The sequence below is a fragment of the Pangasianodon hypophthalmus genome, chromosome 11 (assembly GCF_027358585.1).
Source record: "Pangasianodon hypophthalmus isolate fPanHyp1 chromosome 11, fPanHyp1.pri, whole genome shotgun sequence".
NCBI lineage: Eukaryota > Metazoa > Chordata > Actinopteri > Siluriformes > Pangasiidae > Pangasianodon > Pangasianodon hypophthalmus.
This window is the reverse complement of record NC_069720.1, coordinates 25,926,902-25,951,765: the sequence shown is the minus strand read 5'-3', so window position 1 is coordinate 25,951,765 and position 24,864 is coordinate 25,926,902. Positions and strand designations below refer to the sequence as shown.

General features: G+C 39.6%; 1 protein-coding gene across 7 annotated transcripts in view; it reads right to left on the bottom strand.

Annotated features, from left to right (window-relative positions):
- The window catches only part of vps13c (vacuolar protein sorting 13 homolog C), a 105,238-nt gene that overhangs the window by 46,890 nt on the left and 33,484 nt on the right, over positions 1-24,864 (bottom strand). For 5 of the 7 annotated variants that reach the window (XM_034308646.2, XM_026947175.3, XM_026947171.3 and 2 more), the window contains 16 exons: positions 24,638-24,791; positions 22,511-22,590; positions 22,355-22,414; positions 21,823-21,970; positions 18,625-18,741; positions 18,311-18,414; positions 17,970-18,137; positions 17,314-17,349; positions 16,284-16,588; positions 12,096-12,243; positions 11,802-11,910; positions 11,581-11,708; positions 11,327-11,483; positions 6,399-6,478; positions 1,033-1,092; positions 742-895 (listed from right to left, as the gene is read on the bottom strand). In XM_034308646.2, the coding sequence (XP_034164537.1) occupies positions 742-895; positions 1,033-1,092; positions 6,399-6,478; positions 11,327-11,483; positions 11,581-11,708; positions 11,802-11,910; positions 12,096-12,243; positions 16,284-16,588; positions 17,314-17,349; positions 17,970-18,137; positions 18,311-18,414; positions 18,625-18,741; positions 21,823-21,970; positions 22,355-22,414; positions 22,511-22,590; positions 24,638-24,791 (2,008 nt within the window). The remainder of the gene's footprint in view (positions 1-741; positions 896-1,032; positions 1,093-6,398; positions 6,479-11,326; positions 11,484-11,580; positions 11,709-11,801; positions 11,911-12,095; positions 12,244-16,283; positions 16,589-17,313; positions 17,350-17,969; positions 18,138-18,310; positions 18,415-18,624; positions 18,742-21,822; positions 21,971-22,354; positions 22,415-22,510; positions 22,591-24,637; positions 24,792-24,864) is intronic. The other 2 variants (XM_026947172.3, XM_026947177.3) reach the window with 1 other exon arrangement.

Here is a 24,864-nt window from a genome sequence, read left to right as displayed (position 1 = left end):
AGTAAATTGCTTGCAGTTAAATATTAAATGTCTAGGTTTCATCACCCTTAGTCTCAAGGTTTACTTGAACATTTTCATCAAATTCATAAATCTAAACTTCACAACTACTTTTTGGATTTTGGTAATGAATGAGATGAGGAAACTCCATTTTTGTTATTTGCAATTTGAGAAACACTGTAGGAGGCCCTTGGATTAGTCAAGCAGAATTGATTTTCAGTTCTACCGTGGGCGATCCACTGAAACTGTTCCGACAAAAGTTGGTGGCATCAAATACAGATGTTTTGGACTATGACATTTCAGTTTATGAAAGGATGTCCTAAGCATGTGAGGTGGCAAAATTTTCATTAGCCTCCTTTCATGCAAAAATCTCACGTCGTTATATTGTAGAACATGTGTTAGTCGAAACAGGGAACTTTTAAAATAATAAAAAAAATCACTCACTGTTATTTATGTTTGTTCATTTTTAGAGGGGTGCAAAAAATATGGAGTAGAATTCTAGGGTTATTGCAAAAAAATATAGAAATATCCCAGTAATCTGCTTTTTCCCCCTTTTTTTCTTTTCTTTTTTTTTTGCTTAAAAATACTACTAGGTAAACAGTTTCCTTTCCCCATAAATAGTTAAAATCAGGGTCAGTTTAAGGCCTGGACTGATTTCTTTAGAGACTAGGTGTAAATTAATTTGAATTACTGCAAGTACATCAATGGAAGTATGTATCTTTGTGCTAGTGCATGGACTCATACTGGATTTGGCTGGGGTAGCTTTTGTTCCTTCATTAATCTTGCTCTCTTTCTCAGGTGAGGACAAACTACTACAGGACAGGATAGTAGACATGAAGTCCATGATAGAAAGAAGAGCCTCAGTATGCAGAGTCAGGTCCAGAGAAGAGAAAATAATCTACACACACACACACACACACACAGATGTTCGAATAAACTTATGCAGTAAATATAATTACTACTTTTCTAACTCAATAAAACACAATGAAACTATAGCATAACCACTACAATATCATTTAAAAAATGTATACGTACTTTCATCTTCTGTTGTGTATTCTCGAAAATGGTAGAAAAATTAGGCGCATCACGATTAGCCTGTATGACAAACCACATGTTTGAAATGGCACAATACAAACATGTCAATTATTATGTAATAATGAGTAGGATACTAAAATAAGGACACAATTGTCCTTAATATACAATATAAAAATAATAACGTCAATGAATATATAATATTGTTGTTGAATATATTTTTGAATATATAGTGGTTTGGGGGGTTGTGGAAGTGGGGAGGTGGTCGAACACCCGTTTGTGAATGGAGGGCAAAGCCAGAAAAGGTGATTGGTAAGGATCACACATTTGTGCAGAATTTGGCTAACGAGTGTTCTGTGTTTCAGTAAGCGGTGGCAAGGATAAAGAGGGGAGAGACGAGAGCCACGGGAGAGAGAGCGGAGCAGCATAGAGCCATGTGTGTGCAATGAAAAGCTGAAAAGCAAAAGTAAAAGAAAGTGAGAAATAAAGAATCTATTTGAGTTGTCCTAAGCCTGTCTCCCGTCTCCTCATTCCTGAACCAACCCAGGGAAGTGTCACACTGGTGCCGAAACCCGGGAGTCTGAGGAAGGTTCGCCATCATGGGGTCCTCGCCATTCACTGAGATTGTCAAGACCCTCGCCAGCATCCACCAGATGCAACAACAGGTCCTCCCTGAGGAGCGCATGGAGCAGGAACAGTGCTTCCAGGCCTTGCTCCAAGCTCAAGCAGAGGACCGGCAGGTACTCCTGCAGCAGCCCCGGTGGCCGCCACGGCCATGCCCCACGTCACGCTCTCGAAAATGGGACCACTGGATGACTCAGAAGCGTTCCTGGAACTACAAGCCGCAGAAGCATGTGGCTGGCCTGACTCAAAGTACATGGTCTGCTTGCTGCCGCTCTTGTCGAGGGAAGCCCAGCTTGTGGCCCAGCAGCTACCAGTTGCGAAAGTGCTGGAATACCCGGACCTGAGGCGGGCAATATTGCAACGGGTTGTAGCAATGCCACATATGGGATTAGTTTGTATACTTGCATTGAACTAATTTTTTTTTATTAATTATAATTAGGGTCCACAGGTATATATATACACACACACAGTCAGGTCAGGAAGTATTTGGACAATAAGAGAGTTTTTGTGATTTTGCCTTTATATACCACCACAATGGATTTGAAATAAAACAATCAAGATGTGATGGAAGTGTAGACTTTCAGCTTTATTTTAAGAGGTTCCAAAAAATATGGCATTTACCATTTAGGAATTACAGCCATTTTAAGCAAAGTACTTCCATTTTCACTGTCATTGTCCAAATACTTCTGGATCTGACTGTATATATATATATATATATATATATATATATATATATATATATATATATATATATACATATATATACACTATATTACCAAAAGTATTCGGTCACCCATCCAAATGATCAGAATCAGGTGTCCTAATCACTTGGCCTGGCCACAGGTGTATAAAATCAAGCACTTAAATCAAAAAATCAAACAGACTGTTTTTACAAACATTTGTGAAAGAATGGGCCGCTCTCAGGAGCTCAGTGAATTCCAGCGTGGAACTGTCATAGGATGCCACCTGTGCAACAAATCCAGTCGTGAAATTTCCTCGCTCCTAAATATTCCACAGTCAACTGTCAGCTTTATCATAACAAAATGGAAGAGTTTGGGAACAACAGCAACTCAGCCACGAAGTGGTAGGCCACGTAACTGACGGAGAGGGGTCAGCGGATGCTGAAGCGCATAGTGCAAAGAGGTCGTCGACTTTCTTCACAGTCAATTGCTACAGAGCTCCAAACTTCATGTGACCTTCGGATTAGCCCAAGTACAGTACGCAGAGAGCTTCATGGAATGGGTTTCCATGGCCGAGCAGCTGCATCCAAGCCACACATCACCAAGTGCAATGCAAAACGTCGGATGCAGTGGTGTAAAGCACGCCGCCACTGGACTCTAGAGCAGTGGAGATGCGTTCTCTGGAGTGATGAATCACGCTTTTCCATCTGGCAATCTGATGGACGAGTCTGGGTTTGGAGGTTGCCAGGAGAACGGTACATTTCGGACTGCATTGTGCCGAGTGTGAAATTTGGTGGAGGAGGAATTATGGTGTGGGGTTGTTTTTCAGGAGTTGGGCTTGGCCCCTTAGTTCCAGTGAAAGGAACTTTGAATGCTTCAGGATACCAAAACATTTTGGACAATTCCATGCTCCCAACCTTGTGGGAACAGTTTGGAGCGGGCCCCTTCCTCTTCCAACATGACTGTGCACCAGTGCACAAAGCAAGGTCCATAAAGACATGGATGACTGGTGTGGATGAACTTGACTGGCCTGCACAGAGTCCTGACCTGAACCCGATAGAACACCTTTGGGATGAATTAGAGCGGAGACTGAGAGCCAGGCCTTCTCGACCAACATCAGTGTGTGACCTCACCAATGTGCTTTTGGAAGAATGGTCAAAAATTCCTATAAACACACTCCTCAACCTTGTGGACAGCCTTCCCAGAAGAGTTGAAGCTGTAATAGCTGCAAAAGGTGGACCGACATCATATTGAACCCTATGGGTTAGGAATGGGATGGCACTTAAGTTCATATGTGAGTCAAGGCAGGTGACCGAATACTTTTGGTAATATAGTGTATATATATATATATATATATATATATATATATATATATATATATATATATATACATACATACTGTATATAGTGTATATATATATATATATATATATATATATATATATATATATATATATATACACACTGGGATATTTGTATTTGTAACTTGTTAAACCACACTGCTTTTGTGTTTAATACACCTTAGAGTGTGGAAGGGTGTCCTTGTTACCTCAGCTGTTTTCATTACACTACCTCATACTGAGCATTCGAACTGTGTGTATTTCTTGTAACTAGGGTCTTACTGAGGCACATTGTTACAGGGTCATCCGCACCCGAGAACAGCACCGTCAGCGCTTTTGCTCGCTGACCCTCAGCGAGCTTCTTCGCCTGTTTGCATTCACCCAACAGCTCTGAGACACCTGTCGAAATGGGTCCAGTGCCACTGGCATTGCTAGACAAGGTGTTCCAGCTGGCAGAAGACTACTTGGCTGTGTATTTCGAGCTGGTGAGCCCCTCCATTCTCCCTCTCTCTCTCTTTCTGTCTTTCTCTCTCTCTCTCCCACGCTTCCCCTCTTTCTCCCCGCCTTCCCCCATCCCTGCACCCTGAAAACGGGGGCCATTTTCCCTCGAACCTGATCGAGCTGAGACGTACTGTATACCGGTGAGTGTTCAAGGGGTTCAAGGGCTGTAACTAAACCTCAATCCACCACTGCCTGGTCAAAGGTGAGGCATTGGGAAATGCACGTTTGGTGAAGGTGAGGTGTGTGCACGGGGATGTTAATGAGTATATGTTGGTGCTCATCACAATCCAATTCAGGGGACAAAAACATACATTAGTGGCAGCAGGTAGTCCCTGCTTCACCCATCCACTGATTTTGGGAACAAATTGGCCGGCATTTCAGATATTGCTGAGAGGAATGTGTATGGATGGGGCCCGCAGCATCCTGTGTTGGCTGGGGAGGCACTGCCTGGGCCGTTAGTGTCAGCTCTGCGTCTGGAAGACATGGAGGTTGAGGAGGGCCCTGCCCCACCTCCCTCCGGGGATTTCCCTTTGGAGCAGACACAGGACAAAACCCTCAGGCACACCTTCAACCAAGTGAAAGTGATTGATGGTCAGTGGGTTCAGCCCAACATTGCGCTCTTCTTCCCCTATTTCGCAATTATTAATGATAGGTTATACTAAGTTAGGCAGGACACACAGGCCAAGGAGGAAATGACCCAATTGTTGGTCCTGAAGAGCCATCGGGATACGTTATTCCAGGCGGGTCACCATAATCCGATGGCGGGGCACTTAGGGCAGGAGAAAACACTGAATCGTCTCATGGCCCGTTTCTATTGGCCAGGCATTCGCGGCGATGTTCGTAGGTGGTGTGGCATGTCGTGAATGTCAGCTGGTGAATCCGCCAGCCACCCCAAAAGTGCCCATTACCCTTAATTGAGGTCCCCTTCTAAAGAATTGGTATGGACCTTTTCAGGCCATTAGAACAGACTGCACAAGGTCATCACTTTGTGTTAGTTTTAGTGGACTATGCAATGCGATACCCAGAAGCAGTGCCTCTCCACAACATCTCAGCACACAGTGTTGTGGAGGCTCTCTTCCATGTTATCCCACGAGTTAGGATCCCTAAAGAGATCTTGACTGACCAGTGCACAGCCTTTATATCACACACTCTTCGCGAGCTGTACAAAATTCAGGGGATCAAACCAATTCTTTCCAGTGTTTACCATCCGCAGACGGATGGGCTGGTCAAAAGGTTTAATCAAACACTTAAGAATATGATTCGTAAATTCATTCATGATGATGCTCGGAATTGGGATAAGACTTGAGCCCCAATTATTTACAGTTCGAGAGGTCCCGCAAGCCTCCATGGGGTTTTCCCCAATTGACTTATCGTATGGGCGCAAGCCTCGTTGTGTCTTGGACATCATTAGGGAAAATTAGGAGGGACCTTGTAACAGCAAAAGTGAAATTCAATGTGTTCTGGACTTGAGGGCAAAACTTCACACCTTGAGTCACATAACACAGAAGAATTTGCATGAGGCTCAAGCACAACAGTCCCGACTGTATAATGGGTACTCAGCTACGGGATTTTTCACAGGGAGATAAAGTGCTGATTTTATTATCCACATAGAGCTCCAAGTTGCTCGCCAAGTGGCAAGGGCCCTTCAAGGTCACACGCGAGTCGGGTTGCCAACTATGAGGTAAGGCAAGCGGATAGAGGCAGGGCGGAGCAGATTTACCACCTCAATCTCCTTAAACCATGGATAGAGGTGGTTCCCGTAGCTTTAGAGATGGTCATACTGGAGAGTGAAGAGTTAGGACTGGAGGTAACTCTAAAAATGGCGGCTCGATCCACCCCTGTCCCTTGTGTAGACCACCTCTTACCATCCCAAATCACAGAGGTTGCCAAGTTGCAGGAGGAATTTTCCAATTCTATGTAAGAATAGGTGAAAAGTGAAAGTAAAAGAGAAAAAAATAGTCTATTTGAGTTGTTCCAACCCTGATTCCTGTCTCCTCATTCCCGACCCAACCCACGAAAGTGTCACAGGGGTTATTTGGGGGTATTTGGCTTTTTTAGCAATGCCTTATTGCCTTAAATTATTTTTGAATGTTGCGAGGTAATCTGGAGATTCTAGGGTAAAATGCTCAGAATGTAGAGGTCAATTCATTGCTAAGTAAGAGTTCAAAATCAAAACAATAGGGAAGGAATATAGAGTAACACAGAGGGTAAAAATAATCCATACCTTAAAATACTCTACTTTGAGGAGTTCAGCTCCCTGTTTTGCTGAGGAGCTCAGGATGCAGACAGGCTCACCATGTAAATCTAGAACAGTAGAAAGGAGAGACATTATTACTGTTTATTCCTGACATCAGTTATTTACACTTGGAAAAAAATTAAGCTGCTGTAACCTTCAAATTAATGACATCAATACGCACGCTCACAGACAGAGACAAAAGATAAGGTCTGAACAACAGCTGTTCAAAACAAAACATTTATTTTCAACTGTAATTAAAATCATAAATTCAAGTGCAAGGATTGTGTTTGGAACACAGTGATGAACATTTTTTCAAAACTGGATTACTGAGTAAGACTTTGGACAAAAGTTTGGAAACGGTAGTCCCTTCTGTTCCTAAGGACGTGAGTCTTATTTTTAAACAATAGACAGTTCCTAAGTTATGAAACTGAAAACTAATTACAAATTAGTTATACTGAAGAGCTCAGTGACTTCAAATTTGGCACTGTCATAGGATGCCACCATTGTCAAAAGTCATGAAATTTCTGCCATGCTAGATCTGCGCTATTCAACTGTAAGTGCTATTATTGTGGAGTGTCTAGGAGCAACAACACCTCAGCCATGAAGCAGAAGACCACACAAACTCACAGAGTAGGGTCACTGAGTGCTGAAGTGCACAGCATGTAAAAATCGCCTATCCTCTGCCGCATCACTCACTACAGAGCTCCAAACTACCTCTGGAAGCAACATCAGCACAAGACCTGTAAAGCATGCCATCACTGGAGCAGTGGAAACATGTTCTCTGGAGTGATGAATCATGTATTACTATCTGGCAGTCTGATGGATGAATCTGGGTTTGGTCGATGCCAAGGGAACGCTACCTACTAGAATGCATAGTGCCAGCAGTAAAGTTCAGTAGTGGAAGGATAAGGGCCTGGGGCTGTTTTTCAGGGTTTGGACTAGGTCCCTTAGTTCCAGTGAAAGGCAATGTTAGCACATCAGCACACAAAGAAATTTCAGACAACTGTATCCTTCCAACTTTGTGGCAACAGTTTGGGGAAGGCTCTTTCTTGTTCCAGCCTGACAATGTCACTGTGCACAAAGCGAGGTCCATAAAGACATGATTTGACGAGCTCGGTGTGGAGGAGCTCCAGTGGCCTGCAGAGAGCCCTGACCTCAACCCCACCAAACACTTTTGGGATGATTTGGAACATGGGTTATGAGCCAGGCCATCTCACCCAATATAAGTGTCTGATTTCAAAAGAGCTCTTTTGACTGAATGGGCACAAATTCCCACAGACACACTACAAAATCGTGAAGAAAGTCTTGACAGAAGAGTGGAAGCTGTTATAGCTTCAAAGGGGGGCAAGGGGAGACAACTCCATATTAATGCACATGGTTTTGGAATGGGTTATCCAACATGTGTAATTGTCAGGTTTCCACATAATTTTGGCCATATAGTGTACCTTCACTGACTTCTAAGTTTAACTCACTGCTCTATAACAATTAAAGAACAGTTCTAACAGCTCACTAGCTTTTATTGAAAGGAAGGTCTTAAACTCTCAATCTATAAAACAGTATCATTTGCCAGGAGATTCTCCCCTGTGTCAGCATTTAAACTAAATGTTTTTTATCATCAGTAATTTCTGCACTTTCATGTTAATTTGTTGTATTTTTCACTTTCCCTTTATGCCACCTCTTCATTTCTTAATTTATTTATCCATGTAGGAGCTAAAGATATATTCCTTACTCAGCCTGAAGTTAACATTGCAGAGGTGTGTAAATTAGCAGAGGCAATGTCTGATGCCGTAGTATGCTCTGGCCCCATCCAGTGTAGCTTAGAGCAGGTCATGGTCACTGAACTGCTGGATGTCTTGATGGTGCTCCGCAAACAATGTGGGCTTTATAGGTCATTAGAGTAGTTTTGAGAGCAAGGCTGGCCTTCTAGGGCAGGGCAGTATCCATCCCACTCATGAAGGTGCTGCTCTCATTTCTTGTAACATAGTTCATAATCTCAGAGCAGACCTAGATATTCAGTGACAATCCAGAGCCAAGGCCTGAACCTAGAAATACTCACCTAGAAAGTTTTAGTAACCTAATTGACATAAAATTTGATCATACTGAATGTATAGCCAGCATCTTTGATCTAAAGCTAGAAGTACCAAATTATAAATTTCTTACATCTGAAGCAACTATCTGAAAACAAAACTATTACTGATCTGGGATTTAACATACTGTGTTTATCAGAAACTTGGATTAGACCAAATGAGTATGTAAATAAAGCTAGTCCTCCTGGATACAGCTATATACATCACCCTCCTCAAACTGGCAGAAGAGGACGCATTGCAGTTATTTATAACGATATTCTAGGCATTACACAAAAACCTGGACATGAATTCAACTCAATTAAATTCCTTTATACTAACATAACATACATAGCCACAAAAACAGGTCTACCCAGTTGTTTCCAATAATTAGTATTTACAGAGCCCTAGGGCTGTATTCTGAATTTCTCCATGAATTTGCAGAGCTCATCTCAAACCTGGTTGTGCACAATACAGTTGGTGACTTTAATATTAATTTTGATAACATGTATGACCCTTTGAGAACAGCATATCTGTCCATTCTAGGGGTTAATCAAAACATAATGTGTCTGACCCATTAGAAGTTGCCAAACAGGAGGTGAGGGCATATCTCAGCAATGGTGTAACATATTTTGATTACGCCCTCAATTTAATACTGACATCTGTATTACATATAGAAAACATGGTTAAACTACCCCAGTCTGAAGCTGTGATCATGATCAGTTTCACTAACTTGTGCATTATAGTGCCTCCTACAGGGAATTTAGACAAAAATTCTTAGAGTCCCTTAGGACAAGGTCATTTACTCTTCTACAGGGTCAAAGTCAAAATATGTTACATCACTGCTCAGATATGCCCTCACTTCCTGTTTGGAAACTTCACTGTCAAATTCATTTGAGCATTATGGACAAACCATCCATTATATTTAAAATTTGAGAAACAGATTTGTTCAGGTTGGTGTCACGAATGTCTCTTCCAAATTTCATGGTTATCAAAATTTGTGATAGAAGAAGCAAAAATAATTTTTCTTAAAATTCAAAATTGCCAACATCCTATTTGGAAAAGCAAAAAATTCTTTAGATCACGAACACTCAGAAACTTCAAGGGAATCAATAGAGACAACAATCTTGATTTGATGTTGTGCAGTTCCATTTATGAGCAGTTTTGCAAATTTGCAGGTAATAGTGCCACCTAGAGGTGAATTCAGACAAATTTTCTTGGAGACCCTTAGGATGAGGTTCTTCAGTTATCTACAACATTTGGTCAAAATATGTCACACATAACTTCACTTCCTGATTGTCAGCTTTAATAGCAAATTCGTTTGCATGTTATGGACAAACCATAATGAATGGCATAAAATTCAATATGGCAGTATTAACATCATGGCATGAATGGCATGACAAGAATCTATAAAAAGTGTTGTAATTCCTACACCATTCACCAGATTTGAATACCCTCAAATTAAACCAAAAATCTGAACTTTGAATTCATATTCATTATTTAATCAACTATAATATACTGTGGTAGACAGCTAAAATTAAAAAAAAAATTGTCAATGTCCAAATATATAGATATTTGTTCAGTGCACCTTTAGCAGCAATTACAACTTCAAGTTTTCTTGGGTAAGGTTCTATAAGCTTTGCACACCTACATTTTGGCAGTTTCTCCCATACTTCCTGGAATATTCTCCTAAACTCAATAAGATTGTATGAGAAGCAACTGTGAATTGCCATCTTCAGGCCTCTCCACAGGTGTTCTACTGGGTTTAACTCTGAGCTGTAGTTGACAGCCCAGCCCAGCACATTCTTGGTTGTACGCTTTGGCTCGTTTTTGTGCTGAAAGGTCCAAGTCTGAGGTCATGCACTCTGGAGTAGGTTTTCTTCAAGATCTGTATTTGGATGTATTCATCCTTTTTTCATCCATCATTCTGACAACTTCACTTTCCCTGCCACTAAGAAGCACCCCCATAGCATGATGCTGCCCCCATCATGCTGCCACCACCATACATTTGGTGAAATTCCTGCTAAATGGGTCTGTCGTCACCTGCCTGTCCATCAGCATATTGCAGCTCCTTTATATATATGCATTTCAACGCAGTCTCAGCAGAGGTGTCTGCACACTGCCGTGGAAAGTACAGCTTTAGACATTCAGCTAAGTAAACTTCAAATAATACCGTAAAGTGTTGTAGCAGTTCACATTCACTCTTATTGCCTTGAAATACATGTTACAGAGACCACTATGCCCCAGATGGACTTTAATAGTTATGTAAAGTATTTTAATAGTTATGCTTCTGAAGCCTAATCTTAGCTATACTAATACTAGTCTGTTTCCTTAGTTGTATGCTGATTAAGGCATGTATAAAGATTGACACTGTGGTTGCCATGCCCATTGCAGGTCACAAATAAAACTATGTCAGCCCAGCCTGGTGTGCATCATTGATTAGCGTTGGTGAACACCCAACACAAGGGACACACTTAATAACCACTACTGTCATGGTGGTTGAAATTAGGCTACTAGTTTGTATATATTTTGGAAAATAGAAACAATTAAATTTTGCAGGTAAAAAAAATACAGTCCTTCACATCTCTAGTTGAGACCAGTTATGAACTTCTGCAATGTAGCTGAGGTTAAGGAATTGTTAGAGCCAGAATTTACACCATGCTGACACTACAGGCTATTCTAACTCAGTTTACTCTGTTTAAAAAATACAGATATGTGGCACTGAGTTACACAAATACACACACGCACAAATTTGCATGCAAACACAGCCATAATTTTAAATTTAGATGTGTGAGAAACATTGCATTACTGAAAAGAATTAACTTACGTTGAATTTAATTGTGTCCTACAAACCTGGAATGTCTGGGCACTTCACAGAAATGGTCTTGATGTATGTGGTGGCCACCATGTCAAATTTGTGAACTTTGGTGTCAATTCCAAGCTCAGCTGCATGCAAGACCAAAAATGGACACTCCAACCCATTCTTTGGCTTATTCAGTGTGAGCAGAACCTGCACAAAAAAATTAATTTTGCTTAAACACTTTACACAAAAGCTGCCAGCTAATAGATAACCAAACATGTGAGCTCAGTTAGATCTGTTGCTGTACCTCCATGATTTCAAACTTGAGGAGAACACTGACAACATTTTCACTTAAGTTTCCACTGGTAATTGCTGGGTGGCTTTCTGTCTCCACAGGAAGTGTCTCTTTGAGTGCTTCATTTGTTACAGGTTTATCTATAAAAATATATATGGAAGGAATATCTATAAAATCTGTGCAGGAGGGTGGTTATGATAATTCTGGTAATAGAGCAGAAGGTGCATTTTTACCTTCAACTGTGGGTTTCTTTGTGTCAGAAGATGCCATTCTGTTACCTTCTTCAGTGTTTTCTGCTAGAATCCTCATCAGAACACAAAGGTCTTCACAACCAATAGTGATCTATAAAACCAAGAAGAAAAAAAAATTATTCCACTATTAGGCACTTTCTGTACTCCAGTTGCAAACTAACCTTTTCAACTTTTTCAAAGAAAAATTTCATTAATAGGTAGCAGTCTTTCAATCCATGTCAACATAAATGAAAATATCAACATAAACATAGAATAGGTGGAACATTACAAACTTACATTCATGGATTTTAGCAATCCTTTGACCTCTACTCCAGGGATTTTTGTGAACCAGGAGGCGGCCAGATTGCGTTTAACCAACAACTCCAGGTTAATTGGCTGTAGAATTTCCAAGTGTGGCTGAGGTGCCTCATGCCTTAGAACTGTTCTGGAAACAATATAATAATGAAATGGTGTTGGCTCTGACTGTAATATTTTCCTCAATCTCATTCATTCATTTAAACAAATTGTTGATGCAAAGTTTAGTCTGTATGCAACTTATGGAAATTACATAGAATCAGACAGATGGAGACAAGTTCCCCATGAATATGTTAAATGGCTGAGAAATTTGTTTTAGGACTTTTTTATTGCATCACTATGATATGCATCATATGAACAGGCTAGTGCTCTCAACTGAAATGAACTGGATGCACACAGCAAACTTGCAAGTAGGTATTTTACATAAGTGCTCAGTGGTGCCAAGTCAACTGTGCATGTTTATTAAAATAACACACAATAATCTACAATGCCCTTCAGAATTATTAGCACCCTTCATAAAATGAGGAAAAATGACTTTAAAATAAATAGAAACTCTGCTGTTGTCTTTACTCGTGTCCTGTTTTTTTGAGGTATAAATATGAGGTTGCACACATGTAAAATTCCAATGGATTTCTGGATTCTTAGATGTCTATTCCAATTAAGACATGCCTGCCACCCAATAGGCACCACACCTGACCCCACCCTTCCATGTCACCAGTTTTGGCAGAGGCCAACCAAGTTATGTGGGTGGCCCTGTCACCAAACGCAAACCTGTGGACAACACCCCAGGTCTGGCTCCAGTGGTGGGACCTGGGCAGAATATACTTTGCCTACTATTGTTTTCAAGGGGGTCTTTAGGATCACTCTTTGTCTGACTTTTCCCCTTAGATCCATTCACCAAGGGAGGCCCTACTGGGAGCACTGAGATCCCAGTGACATAAACCTGAGGTTTGTAAAAGTGCAGAAGCCCTTTCACTGCAAGATATGTTGTATACTGTATAATATGTTGGTGGATTAGTGATGCTTTGGGGCAGTCATGTGGGTGGTGGATCAGGAGCTCTTGTGAAGATTGATGGCATCAAGAACTCTATCAGACCTTCATGCTAATATTTCAGCTCAAAACCTGGTTGCCTCTGCCAGGTCATTCAGACATGGCCACAGAGCCAAACATACTTTCAAATCAACAGAGAAATGGTTAAAGAATTATAAATCAGTGTTCTGCAATAACCTCTCAGTCTCCAGATTTGAACCCTACACAAAATCTGTGCTCTGAAGTGAAATGGAAAATCCACATGCACAAACCTATAAATATAAAGGAGCATTAAAATGCTCTGCATGAAGGAGTGGACAAATGTCTACAAATGTCTCCTATTTTCTTAGACAATATCCTAAGTGACTCACAGCTGTTATTCAGTCCAGGCATATTTTGAAACCAGTGTTTTGTTGAAAAAAATATACTACTTATAAAATATTCTTCTGTTTTAAAAAACCATGTTAAATGCAACTATACAATGTTACTTATTACATGTGTTTTACTTTTTATATATTATCTATTTTTTTTGCTTCTGCTCATTTTCATGAAAGGTCCCAATAATTTTGGATGGTACGGTATTGATCTTTCTGTAAGACTTCTAACTGTTTTTAACTGTTAACATCTAACTTTATTAAGTGAGTACCTAGTGCATACAGCAATAACCTATATTTTGTGTACATAACATATGATGGGCATAAGCCCATACCACCCCAACTGTAAAAGTTAAGAAAGCTGTTGGACTCTAACTTCTACACCTTATACCCAAACAGTCAGAAGTGGAAGTGATTTGGTGCAAGTTTAGTCTGTATGCAAACGAGTAAAAATGACATTGGATGAGCCAGATGGAGGCAATCCCAAGTTCCAAATGAAGGTGTTAAATGCCTGTAAAGTTTCAAACCAACATGCTGCAGCAATATACAGTCATGAGCTGCATGCAAAAGCAGGTACCTAAGTAAGGAAACGTGAGAACAGGCTTTAGATCCTAGCTCAGAGCAAGCAAACAATGCAAGTTACTTTACATGTGGAAATGGACATCCAAGAGAAAAGGACACAAAGAACAGATCTATAAGTACAAAGACCTTTGCCATGGCAACACAAATGGTTATTGTGTAAAACAATGTAAATTCAAAACACATTTAGAGATTGTTAAAGCAAAGGCTGATGTGGTGTGGTTGAATTAAACTGTTACTGACTGGGATATACCATCTACTGTTGACAATTCACACAGGCACACATATCCATGAATATGGTCAAATTGTGTTATATGTTTGTATGTAGTGTAATATGTTTGCACCTGTGACTTCTCTCCACATACCTTGTCATAAAAATATCGTATGTAGCATTTACAATAAGTAATGTGTTAGGCTAGACCCAGCACTATCAACCAACAGTCACACTCCATCCCCAGAGGACAGTAAGTTAAAATTGTTAATGTACACTATATGGACAAAAGTCTGTGGACAGCTGACCATTACACCCATATGTGCATTTTGAACATACCACTCCAGATTTAGTCACTCTTTGCTGTTATAATAAGCTCCACTCTTCTGGGAAGCTTTCCATTAGTGTTTGGAGCTGTGGGGATTTGTGTTCATTCAGCCACAAGAGCATTAGTGAGGTCAGGTGCTGATGTTGGCGAGGAGGTCTGGGGCTCATTTGGCGTTCCAGTTCATCCCAAAGGTGTTCAGTAGGGGTGAGGTCAGGGCTCTGTGCAGGACACTCGAGTTCTTCCACTCCAACCTTGGAAAACCATGTTTTCATGAACCTTGTTTTGTGCACAGGGGCATTGTCATGCTGGAAGTTTGGACCCCTTAGTTCCAGTGAAGAGATCTTATAGTATTACAGCATAGATGTCCTAAACCATTGTGTGCTTCCAACTTTGTGGCAACAGTTTGGGGAAGAACCACATATGGGTGTAGTTAGGTGTCCACAAACATTTGGCCATATTGTATTTATGCCGTGTAAATATTTTTTCCTGTCAAGTATCCACTTGTATTTCAGTTTCATTCAAGATGAGTTACAGCAGCAGTGATAATCTATAAACCTGTAACTTATTATAGCAAATCGTCAACTGATTTTCCCGGTGGGTGACAAGTTCTATCTTTCTATCGGAATCCTTTCAAATACACTGGCGTTGGGATTTTTACCATTTGATTTAAACAATACATCTAACATATGAAAGTTCATAATATTTTATATAACCACAAATGCAAATGCTAAAAATAATCCCATTTCCAATTTTAAAAACTACACATGATAAAGATTTAGAGTTAAATTTACAAAATACCATTGACTGACTGACTGACTGACTGCCCTATTAACTGGACTTTGACTTCCATTATAAGTGTGCTTTAAGTAAATGGATTTACTGTACTTTTCTAAGTGCAAACAATGTTACAAAATTATGGTCCATTGTAATTGCACATGTGCACAGATGCTGATACAGTTGATAGAAATTAGGTTAATAACACTGGATGATTCTTTTAATATAGTATTTGCCATGTTATGTAGTATTCTGTAATGCAGTACCTCTCAGCCTTAATGTTTTGGAATAATTCAAGATTTTGGGCCCCCAAGCGGTGTAACCGCTCAGTAACAAAACCAAACTCAGTACTACTCGTATCCTGGCCAAACACATGTCGGTTTACAGACAACTTCACATGAAGTAGTTCTTTGAAGGTGCTGGGCAGTGCATAGCAAAAGGCACAAGTGGGCACTATTATCACATTTTGCTTAGGCTGTATGGTGTTCATGGGGGAAAAGGCAAAGCTAAGTAACTCTATATAATGGTCTGCACTATTTCTAGTCCATCCTATATATCCTGGCTCAATAAACATGGTGCTTGGGCAAGAAGGGTAACCAAAATTAGCATTGCTACTTAGCATAGTAAAATTCACTTGACAGTGAAAACAACGCTGGTGGAAACAGGAAAAAAATTATATTTTTCATCAAATAATGAATTGCCAGTGTTTACTGTGGAGTATGCGAGAAAAACACTGCACCAAGAAACTGCAATCTAAAAGGCATAATCCTACAACTAGCATACAAGATTAACCTTATAATCCTAGATAATCCTTTAAGCAAATTCAAAAATTAAGCAAATATACATTATAACCAATACATTTCCTCAACAATACCTTAATAATTTGAGGTGGGTGAGTTTAACATCTATGGTCTCCACTACAGCTGGGAGAGGAAAACCCTTAGCTGGTGTCAGAGAGAAGGTGTTGCTCATAGTAATGAGACCCAGATCCACCACAAAGGCATTTTGGGACATGGAAGACTGAGGGATGATGATGAGTGGGGCCTTCAGTTTGATGTCCACTGACAGTCTAAAACTCTTCAGAGCGAAGTCCTTCACACTGGCAGCTGCTTTCTCCGCTGCCTGTGCTGTGGCAATGCTTATAGCCTTCTTGGCTGCCTGGAAGTTATCCACATATGTCTGTGGAACACAACAGAAAGTTATCAAGTGATCCACTGCACATTTTATAGATGTGTGAGAGTAGAAGCTATGGTTTTGAGTGGCAGTTTGAGGTGGTCTGTGAAAGGAACAGGATCATAATGAAATGGTCACATTAGTAGGGAAAGGTCATGCTGTAATAACTCTCTGAGTTCTGATAACCAAATTTACAACCAAGTTCCAAAATCTAACAGGGATGTTAGAACAGTGTCTAAGATGAGACTAGTTTTATTCTGTAAAAGAGAATGTATGATAGCATGGTACCAAAACAGTAGAGAATACTATGTAGCATAAAGCATTCTTTGTGTTATGATACTAAATTTAGAGCATTTAGATTTAGCATCTACTGAATTAAAAAAAAAAAAAAAAGGCGGTATATACACAAGCATGCAAATTTATATAAACCAACAAATACAGACTGGTGCCTTTCAAACATAGACAGACCCTAACCACAATTAAGTGGTTAGGATCAAAACACCACATTCATTATTTCATAATGAATAATATTAAGTATTGTGTAATATAAAATCATTTTCTTTTACAATTAGTTAATTAACATAACATAGTGTAACCATTATTGGTAGAAATATACTTAATACTTCAATTCACAATTTGGAATGTTTTTGTGAGGGAATGTGTGGGGTATATTAATAGTGAAGCTGCAAAGCGGAAAATGGCTTTTAAATGCTCCATGCCCAAGTCTGTACCTCATCAGCAGAGGGGTATTGATTGCTAAAAGAGTCCTGGAAACAAAAAACACATTCAGAGACAACAACAAGAAAAAAAAAACAGGAAAAGGCAAAAAGTTGCTTCCTCAACATCAGTTTTATTGGTTTTCTTTGACTATCTAGCTCAATATTATTAAAATAATATTAAAATAATAATATATAATTATTAATGCCTGCCTTCATGCTGAAATGCTATGCATTGTTTTTTTTTTTCACCTCAAACTGAAAACCTGCAAATCAGATCAGTTATAACTTGGAACTCAGAACACAAATAGTGGTGACATGCTTTATGATGCAGTTTCTCTGTAGTCTTTTGTCACACTTACATACTTTCACACTAACATACTTTTTAGATTTGAGAGGTGCAAAAATGATATATAAATAAAATCTTTTATTATTGACATGAAACAATACGTATTGTTTTCATATTTAATTATTTTTCACATTTTTCATATTAGCATAAAAGCTGTCACACAAACCAATATCCTCTGTACTGCAAATGATCATTAGGTATAATCACTGTCCATTAAAAGAAAAATTTTTGCAACAACCTTCAATGCTTCAGTGTGAGTGTGTGTGTGTGTGTGTGTGTGTGCGTGTGTGTGTGTGTGTGTGTAAAATTCTTCTCATCTCACCAGAAGAGATACAAGGAACTTGTGCAAGTAGATGATCTGGATGCAGCCTAGTCTCAGAGTGACTTTGCTGTCTACTTTTGAAGTGTCAGAGTAACCCGCTCCTTCTGTGGCTCCAGGGTACAGACTCAGCTTGAAGCTAAATACTTCCTCACCCACAATAGACACCACCTTGTAGCAACAAAATAAACAAACACGTTGTTGTTACCCATTTAAATTCTTAGATTTACTCAGGATAAAAAGCAAGGAATGTAAAGTTAAACAACTGATACACAGAAAATGGGCATGACTACATTTAAATTGAAACAAGTTTGTAAACTTGTTGATTGTTGATCTTCTCAAACCTTTTTATGTATGGTTTTCGTATCAACGTCTATCACTACAACGTTTCGCAGACGGGCAAACACCTCTGTTTCTTTGGCCTGGACAACCAGAGAGGCATCAATCCCTGAAACAAACATATAATGTCATTACTATGGCAAAAATTCAGTGAACAAATACCAAGTCAACTATGTTTCACTGGATTAAACAGATAGGCATGGTTTTGAACCTGTGCAAACCCAAAAACTCTGGGCCTCCTGGCACAAAACCATAAAGGATATATTACGTCAATACAATTTATGATTCATGGATTCAGATTTTAGAACTGAACCTATACCTTCAATTTGGATATCTGCAATGCTACTTCTGTCATCACAGATGGTCACTCCAAAGGAACCCAGCATGGCGAAAAGCTTAAAGCTGACTACCCCTGAGTCCTTTGAACCTGTAGATACTGACAAAGGATAGTCAGCTCTATTAATATTACATGTGCTCTTCTTTCAGTAGTTTAGCTATAAAAGTCTCACTAGCATAGTAAGGAACATGCCTGTTCATAAGCAAAATCTATTACTTCACATTGTTATGCCTATACTGAACACAAAAATTATGAAATTAAGAAATATCTGGTGTACTGACACAGAAGACAATGTCGAGGTTGTGCTTGGAAGACTGTGTCAGTGCTGAAGATGTTCTTTTTAAACTGGTGTCATAAATGAACAAATGTTAAGTGACACTACTTGGATGGCAAAGGGGTGATGTTTCCCAAACTCATGTGATTCTTTCCTAACAAACTAAGTGTTAGGAGGAGTTGGGCCACTGCTGCCATTTTTCATCAAAATGTATTATTTGCTATAAAACAAGATCTTAGTGCCCCTAAGGACGACCCGCCACTGTTATCCCTTATAATCTGTTATACTGAATCAATCATCTGAAGAGTAACTACACTGCATATCAAATCCAGTGCAAATACCAAGTTAACAAACTTGACACCTAGAGTCAGATACATAAATATTTGGACACTGACAAAGTTATTGTTATTTTACCCCTGAAATTAAATAATTAATGTATTAAATAATGAATTTATCATTTACATCTAGAACTTGATTTATTTTTATGGAGTGAAGCAAGCTATCATTAGGCTGAAAAAAAAAACATCAGAGAGATACTGTAGCAAAAATATTAGGTGTGACCAAATCAACTGTTTAGTACATTCTTAAAAAGTAAGAACTGGTCAGCTCAGGAACACCAAAAGACCCTGTGGCCTGCTGTGGTAGTTGACAGAAGAATTCTTCCCCTCATGAAGAAATAATCTAGTCTTCACAACAGTTGGCAGATCAAGAACACCGTCCAGGCGGTAGGTGTATCTGTGTCAAAGTCAACAATCAAGAGAAGTCTTCACCAGAGTAAAGGTAAAGTACCACATAATGTAAGCCTCAAAAACAGGAAGACCAGATTGGAGTTTGCCAAAAACATAAAAATGCCTCTACAGTTCTGGAACAACAGATAAGACAAAGATTAACTTTACCAGAATGATGGGAAGAGACAAGTATGAAGAAGGGAGGTAGCTGCTCGTGATTTGAAGCATATCACCTTATCTTATAGTGTGGGCATGTATGGCTGCCAATGGAACTGGTCCTTTTATATTTATTGATGTGACTTCTGACAAAAGTAGTAGGATGAATTCTGAAGTGTACACGGATCAGCCATAACATTAAAACCACCTGCCTAATATTGTGTAGGTCCCCCTTTTGCTGCCAAAACAGCCCTGACCCATCGAGGCATGGACTCCACTAGATTCATGAAGGTGTGCTGTGGTATCTGGCACAAAGACGTTAGCAGCAGATCCTTTAAGTCCTGTAAGTTGCAAGGTGGGGCCTCCATGGATCGGACTTGATGGCCAGCACACCCCACAGATGTTCGATTGGATTGAGATCTGGGGAATTTGGAGTCAACACCTTGAAGTCTTTGTCATGTTCCTCGAACCATTCCTGAACAATTTTTACAATGTGGCAGGGAGCATTATCCTGCCGAAAGAAGTCACTTCCATTAGGGAATACCGTTGCCATGAAGGGGTGTACCTGGTCTGCAACGATGTTTATGTAGGTGGTATGTGTCAAAATAGCATCCACATGAATGCCAGGACCCAAAGTTTCCCAGCAGAACATTGCCAGAGCATCACACTGCCTCCGCCAGCTTGCCTTCTTCCCATAGTGCATGCTGATGCCATCTCTTCCCCAGGTAAGTGATGCACACGCACCCAGCCTTCCACATGATGTAAAAGAAAATGTGATATATGGGACCAGGCCACCTTGTTCCATTGCTCCGTGGTCCAGTTCTGATGCTCACCTGTCCATTGTAGGCACGTTTGGCAGTGGACAGGGTCAGCATGGGCTCTCTGACCGATTTGAACCACTTTGTTCTTACACCTTTCTATCATAGCCAGCTTTAACTTTACAGCAATTTGGGCTACAGTAGCTCTTCTGTGGGATCAGACCAGATGGACTAGCCTTCACTCCCCACGCGCATCAGTAAGCCTAGGGTGTCCATGACCCTGTTGATAGCTCACCGGTTGTCCTTCCTTGGACCACTTTTGGTAGGTACTAACCACTGCATACCGGGAACACCCCGCAAGGCCTGCCGTTTTAAAGATGCTCTGACCCAGTCATCTAGCCATCACAATTTGGCCGTTGTCAAAGTCTCTCTAATCCTTACGCTTGCCCATTTTTCCTGTTTCCAACACATCACTTCGAGAACCGACTGGTCACTTGCTGCCTAATGTATCTCAACCCTTGACAGGTGCTATTGTAATGAGATAATCAATATTATTCACTTCACCTGTCAGTGGTCATAATGTTATGGCTGATCGGTGTATAGGGCTATATTATCTGCTTACGTTCAGCCAAATGCCTCAAAATCCATTAGATGGCGCTTCACAGTGCAGATGGATTCTGACCCAAAGCATACCTTGAAAGCAACCCAAGGCATTTTTAAGGCAAAGAAGTGGAATATTCTGCAATGGCCAAGTCATTCACCTGACCTGAATCCTATCACTTGCTGAAGGTAAAACTGAAGGCAAAACACCCCAAGACCAAGAAGAAATAGAAGACAGCTGCAGAGCTTCACCAGGGAAGAAAAACAGTTTCTGGTGATGTCTATGGTTTAGTGTGGTCTTCTGGGTCTTTTGGTGTTCTCACCAGTGGGTTCTTACTTTTCAAAAATGTACTAAATAGTTGATTTGGCCACACTTAATGTTTTTTGTTAGCCTAATGACGACTTGCTTCACTTGCTTAAAGTTACATAAGTTCTAGACATAAATTTTAATTATTTAATATATTCATTATTTAACTCCAATAAACTGTGATAAACAGCAAATTAAAAATAACTATGCCATTGTTCAAATATTTATGTATCTGTCTGTATTTGCAGTAAGGCAAAAAAAAAAAAAAGGTTAAAAAAAAAAAAAAAAGACCTTCCTAATAGATTTTTAGGGGATTGGAGCCTGATTGTGTATAAATTCTTGCATGTGATTATGTACCTGTCTTCCCTGTTGTAACCCTATCAGCTGGTCTCTTGATGTCTCTTTCTTTAGAAGCTGTGAACTTTGGCACTGCTCTATTCAGGAAGTTAATGGTAGACAATAGGGCTTTTGTGTGGAGAAGGAATTCCAGTGAGGAAAACTCCACCTGCAAATAAGCCAAATATAAACTGTAATATATAGCACACATCAGGTTAATTTTGGGGCCAATAATTAGCTTTCTTAAGTGCAAATTTAGAATATTTTATGCTACAAAATAACAATGAACTAAAATCAACAGTTAAATTATAAATTAAATATTCAAATGAGAAAGTAGTGATTGTAGACCCTGCCATAAGAGCAAGCTTTTTCTGGTTAGCTTATTTCTGATATCAACGCATAAATACTTAAATTAATATTTAAACAGTAATAGAGAAAGTGTATGACGAAAAATGACCATGTTGGTAACTCTATATTTTGTTGGAAACACATTAGAATATCAGCGGTACCATTTAAATAATTTATCCATAATATGCGTGGTAAAACAGTTTACCTTTAGCACCTGCTCTGTATTGTCAAAGACGCTTTGGAAACTGGGTCCGCTCACATCGGCCTACATGGGACACAGACTCAGTAAAGAACACACACATTCTGAAGCCACATTAACACTATCAAGCATGTACTTTTTTTGCAGAGAGAGTTTGCTTACTTTAATGTACTCAATTTTCAGCAGATCAGATCCATGTTTGTCTGATGAGGTAATTAGATGAAGTGGCTGATTCTGAGCATCTGAAACACACAGACACACACAACAGTGCACAAACATTAAAGGGACTCTTTGGCCAAAATCTAAAATTTAACCATTGATGCAGCTGTTGTAAATATGCCAACTCGTGTCTTATAGTGATTTCCTCGTTTGATTACTGGGGTAACCCTCTCCTGATGATGTACCTTGGAGGTGGATGCAAAATTTGAAAAACTCTAATGGATATTTGGGTGAGTGGGAATCTGGAGGGGAGGGAATAGGGGGTGCTGCTCACTAGATAACAGTAGGTTCAGGGAAGCAAGAGAGCGAGCTGGCTACTGCTAAAAAAGCAATCATTTTACTTTGTAAGTAAATTATTGCAAAGGAATGAAAGGATTACTCAAGCGACATAAATGACTCAATGGATGATGATTTTTTTTGAGTTATTGTTACACAGTGACATCCAACCATAAATGTTCGAGCTAGAATATACAGAAGAAGAACTTTAGTAGTGAGAAGAGCAACAGGAGGCAAACAGAGAGCAACTGTAGATCTCTCAAAATTACACTGACCCAAATAACTGAAGTTAGCATCAACACAAGTAGCTACCATAATGCTAGCCACCAGTGTTACATTGTTTATTCATCTTTGTGTTAACTAACTTACTAGTCATCTTACTAGTAGCTACATGCACGAAGACAAGCATTAACTAGCAGAGATTAGCTACTCTTCTTCTACTTCAGTTTGGCCTCTTTTGTTCTGGGCATAGTGTGTCTCTGCTCTGTGTTTTGTACTAAATACATATTTAACATCTTCTTTGTTGGAAGACCCAGTAAATCGGCTTTCAAATCTCTTTCATAGTTCTCTGGTTTGAAGTGCTGGCTGCACACTTGGACATTTCATTTTTCTGCGGTGTACAGACAGCTTTAGTGTTTGTAAACAAAAAGAGATTTCTAACCAAAAAAACCCAATTAGCCTATCTACTTGGCTAGATGCTTGGTATAATCTGACTGATAATAGCTAAAAAGTCATCCATGTATTAATATGGATTAGCTCTAAATGAGATGGAGTGCTATTTAACTAAACTAACATTCTGAAATGGTGTAACTCAGTCAGTTAGCCTGTCATTGGCTGAACGATCCTAAGCAGTGGTCTAGCCTGCAATGTATAACATTTATACATATCTCATGGAAACTCCAAGTGTTTATAGTAGAGAGAAATTAATCAGTCACTTGATGCTTACAGCTTTGCTCTTTGTGGGCATGTTATGTTTTGTTTTATGTTTACAACTCCAGGAACGAGAGCTGAGGTGCTGCCCAAACAGATGCTGTAAATTCTTTTGCAAGTTAACACAGTCAGATTGCTAAACGTCCATTATAGGCAACTCCCCAGTAAGAGCACGACTGATGTAGACCTGCACAAGTTTAATAAAATGTTGGTTAACTAGCAAGTGAAGCATGTTAAATTCTTAGTTAGAACACCAATTGTACTGATAGTTAGCTTCTTATATGAGATGAAATGGGCTCTGAAACTCTGACCAGAATTATCTCTCCAAATTGCCTGTAAACATATCCTCTGTTGCCTCAGGAATATTTCCGGTTCAATAGTATGCACAACATGAAGTTTTAGAAAACAAATTTAAAAATCACTAAAGTCCCGCTATGGTTTTCTCGGGATATCACAACACAAGACCATGGTGTTTCTCTTCTGGGGAGACGTCAGACTGATATGTCTCACTCAGAGGTCCAGATTGGTTCATCACAGTAGGGATTTCCTATGCTTGAATTACATATTGGCGTACTGCATTCTTGGTATTGTAGCGTTCACGTGAAAACAGGAAACCAGTCATGAATTTTGCTAAAACACAGACAATAAGCAAAACAGTTCCATGCAAAAGACTACTACATATCATGACAAATAATATATTAAATTAGAGTTTTGTGCCCAAATTTCCCTTTAAGGATCAAAGTACAAGAAACAACATTTAGGTGCAGTATGACACTGAAAGAGTGTATGCAAGTACTGAAATTGTGTGTGTGTCTGTGTGTGTGTGTGTGCATGCGTGTGTGTGTGTGTATACTGATACTGTACCTCTCATCCCAAAGTAATCAAGGCTAATCTTGTGCAAGTAGGATTTGACTGTGAGGTCATAAGTCCTCATCTTGCCTTCACAACCCAACTGAGACACATTTAAAGCCAAGATTTTGCCTTCCTGAGCATCCTGACACAAGAGCTCCAACAGCACCTAAACACATCAACATATAAAAAGAACATAGACACAGACTTAAACTTTGAGCCTAATTTATAAATGTACCACA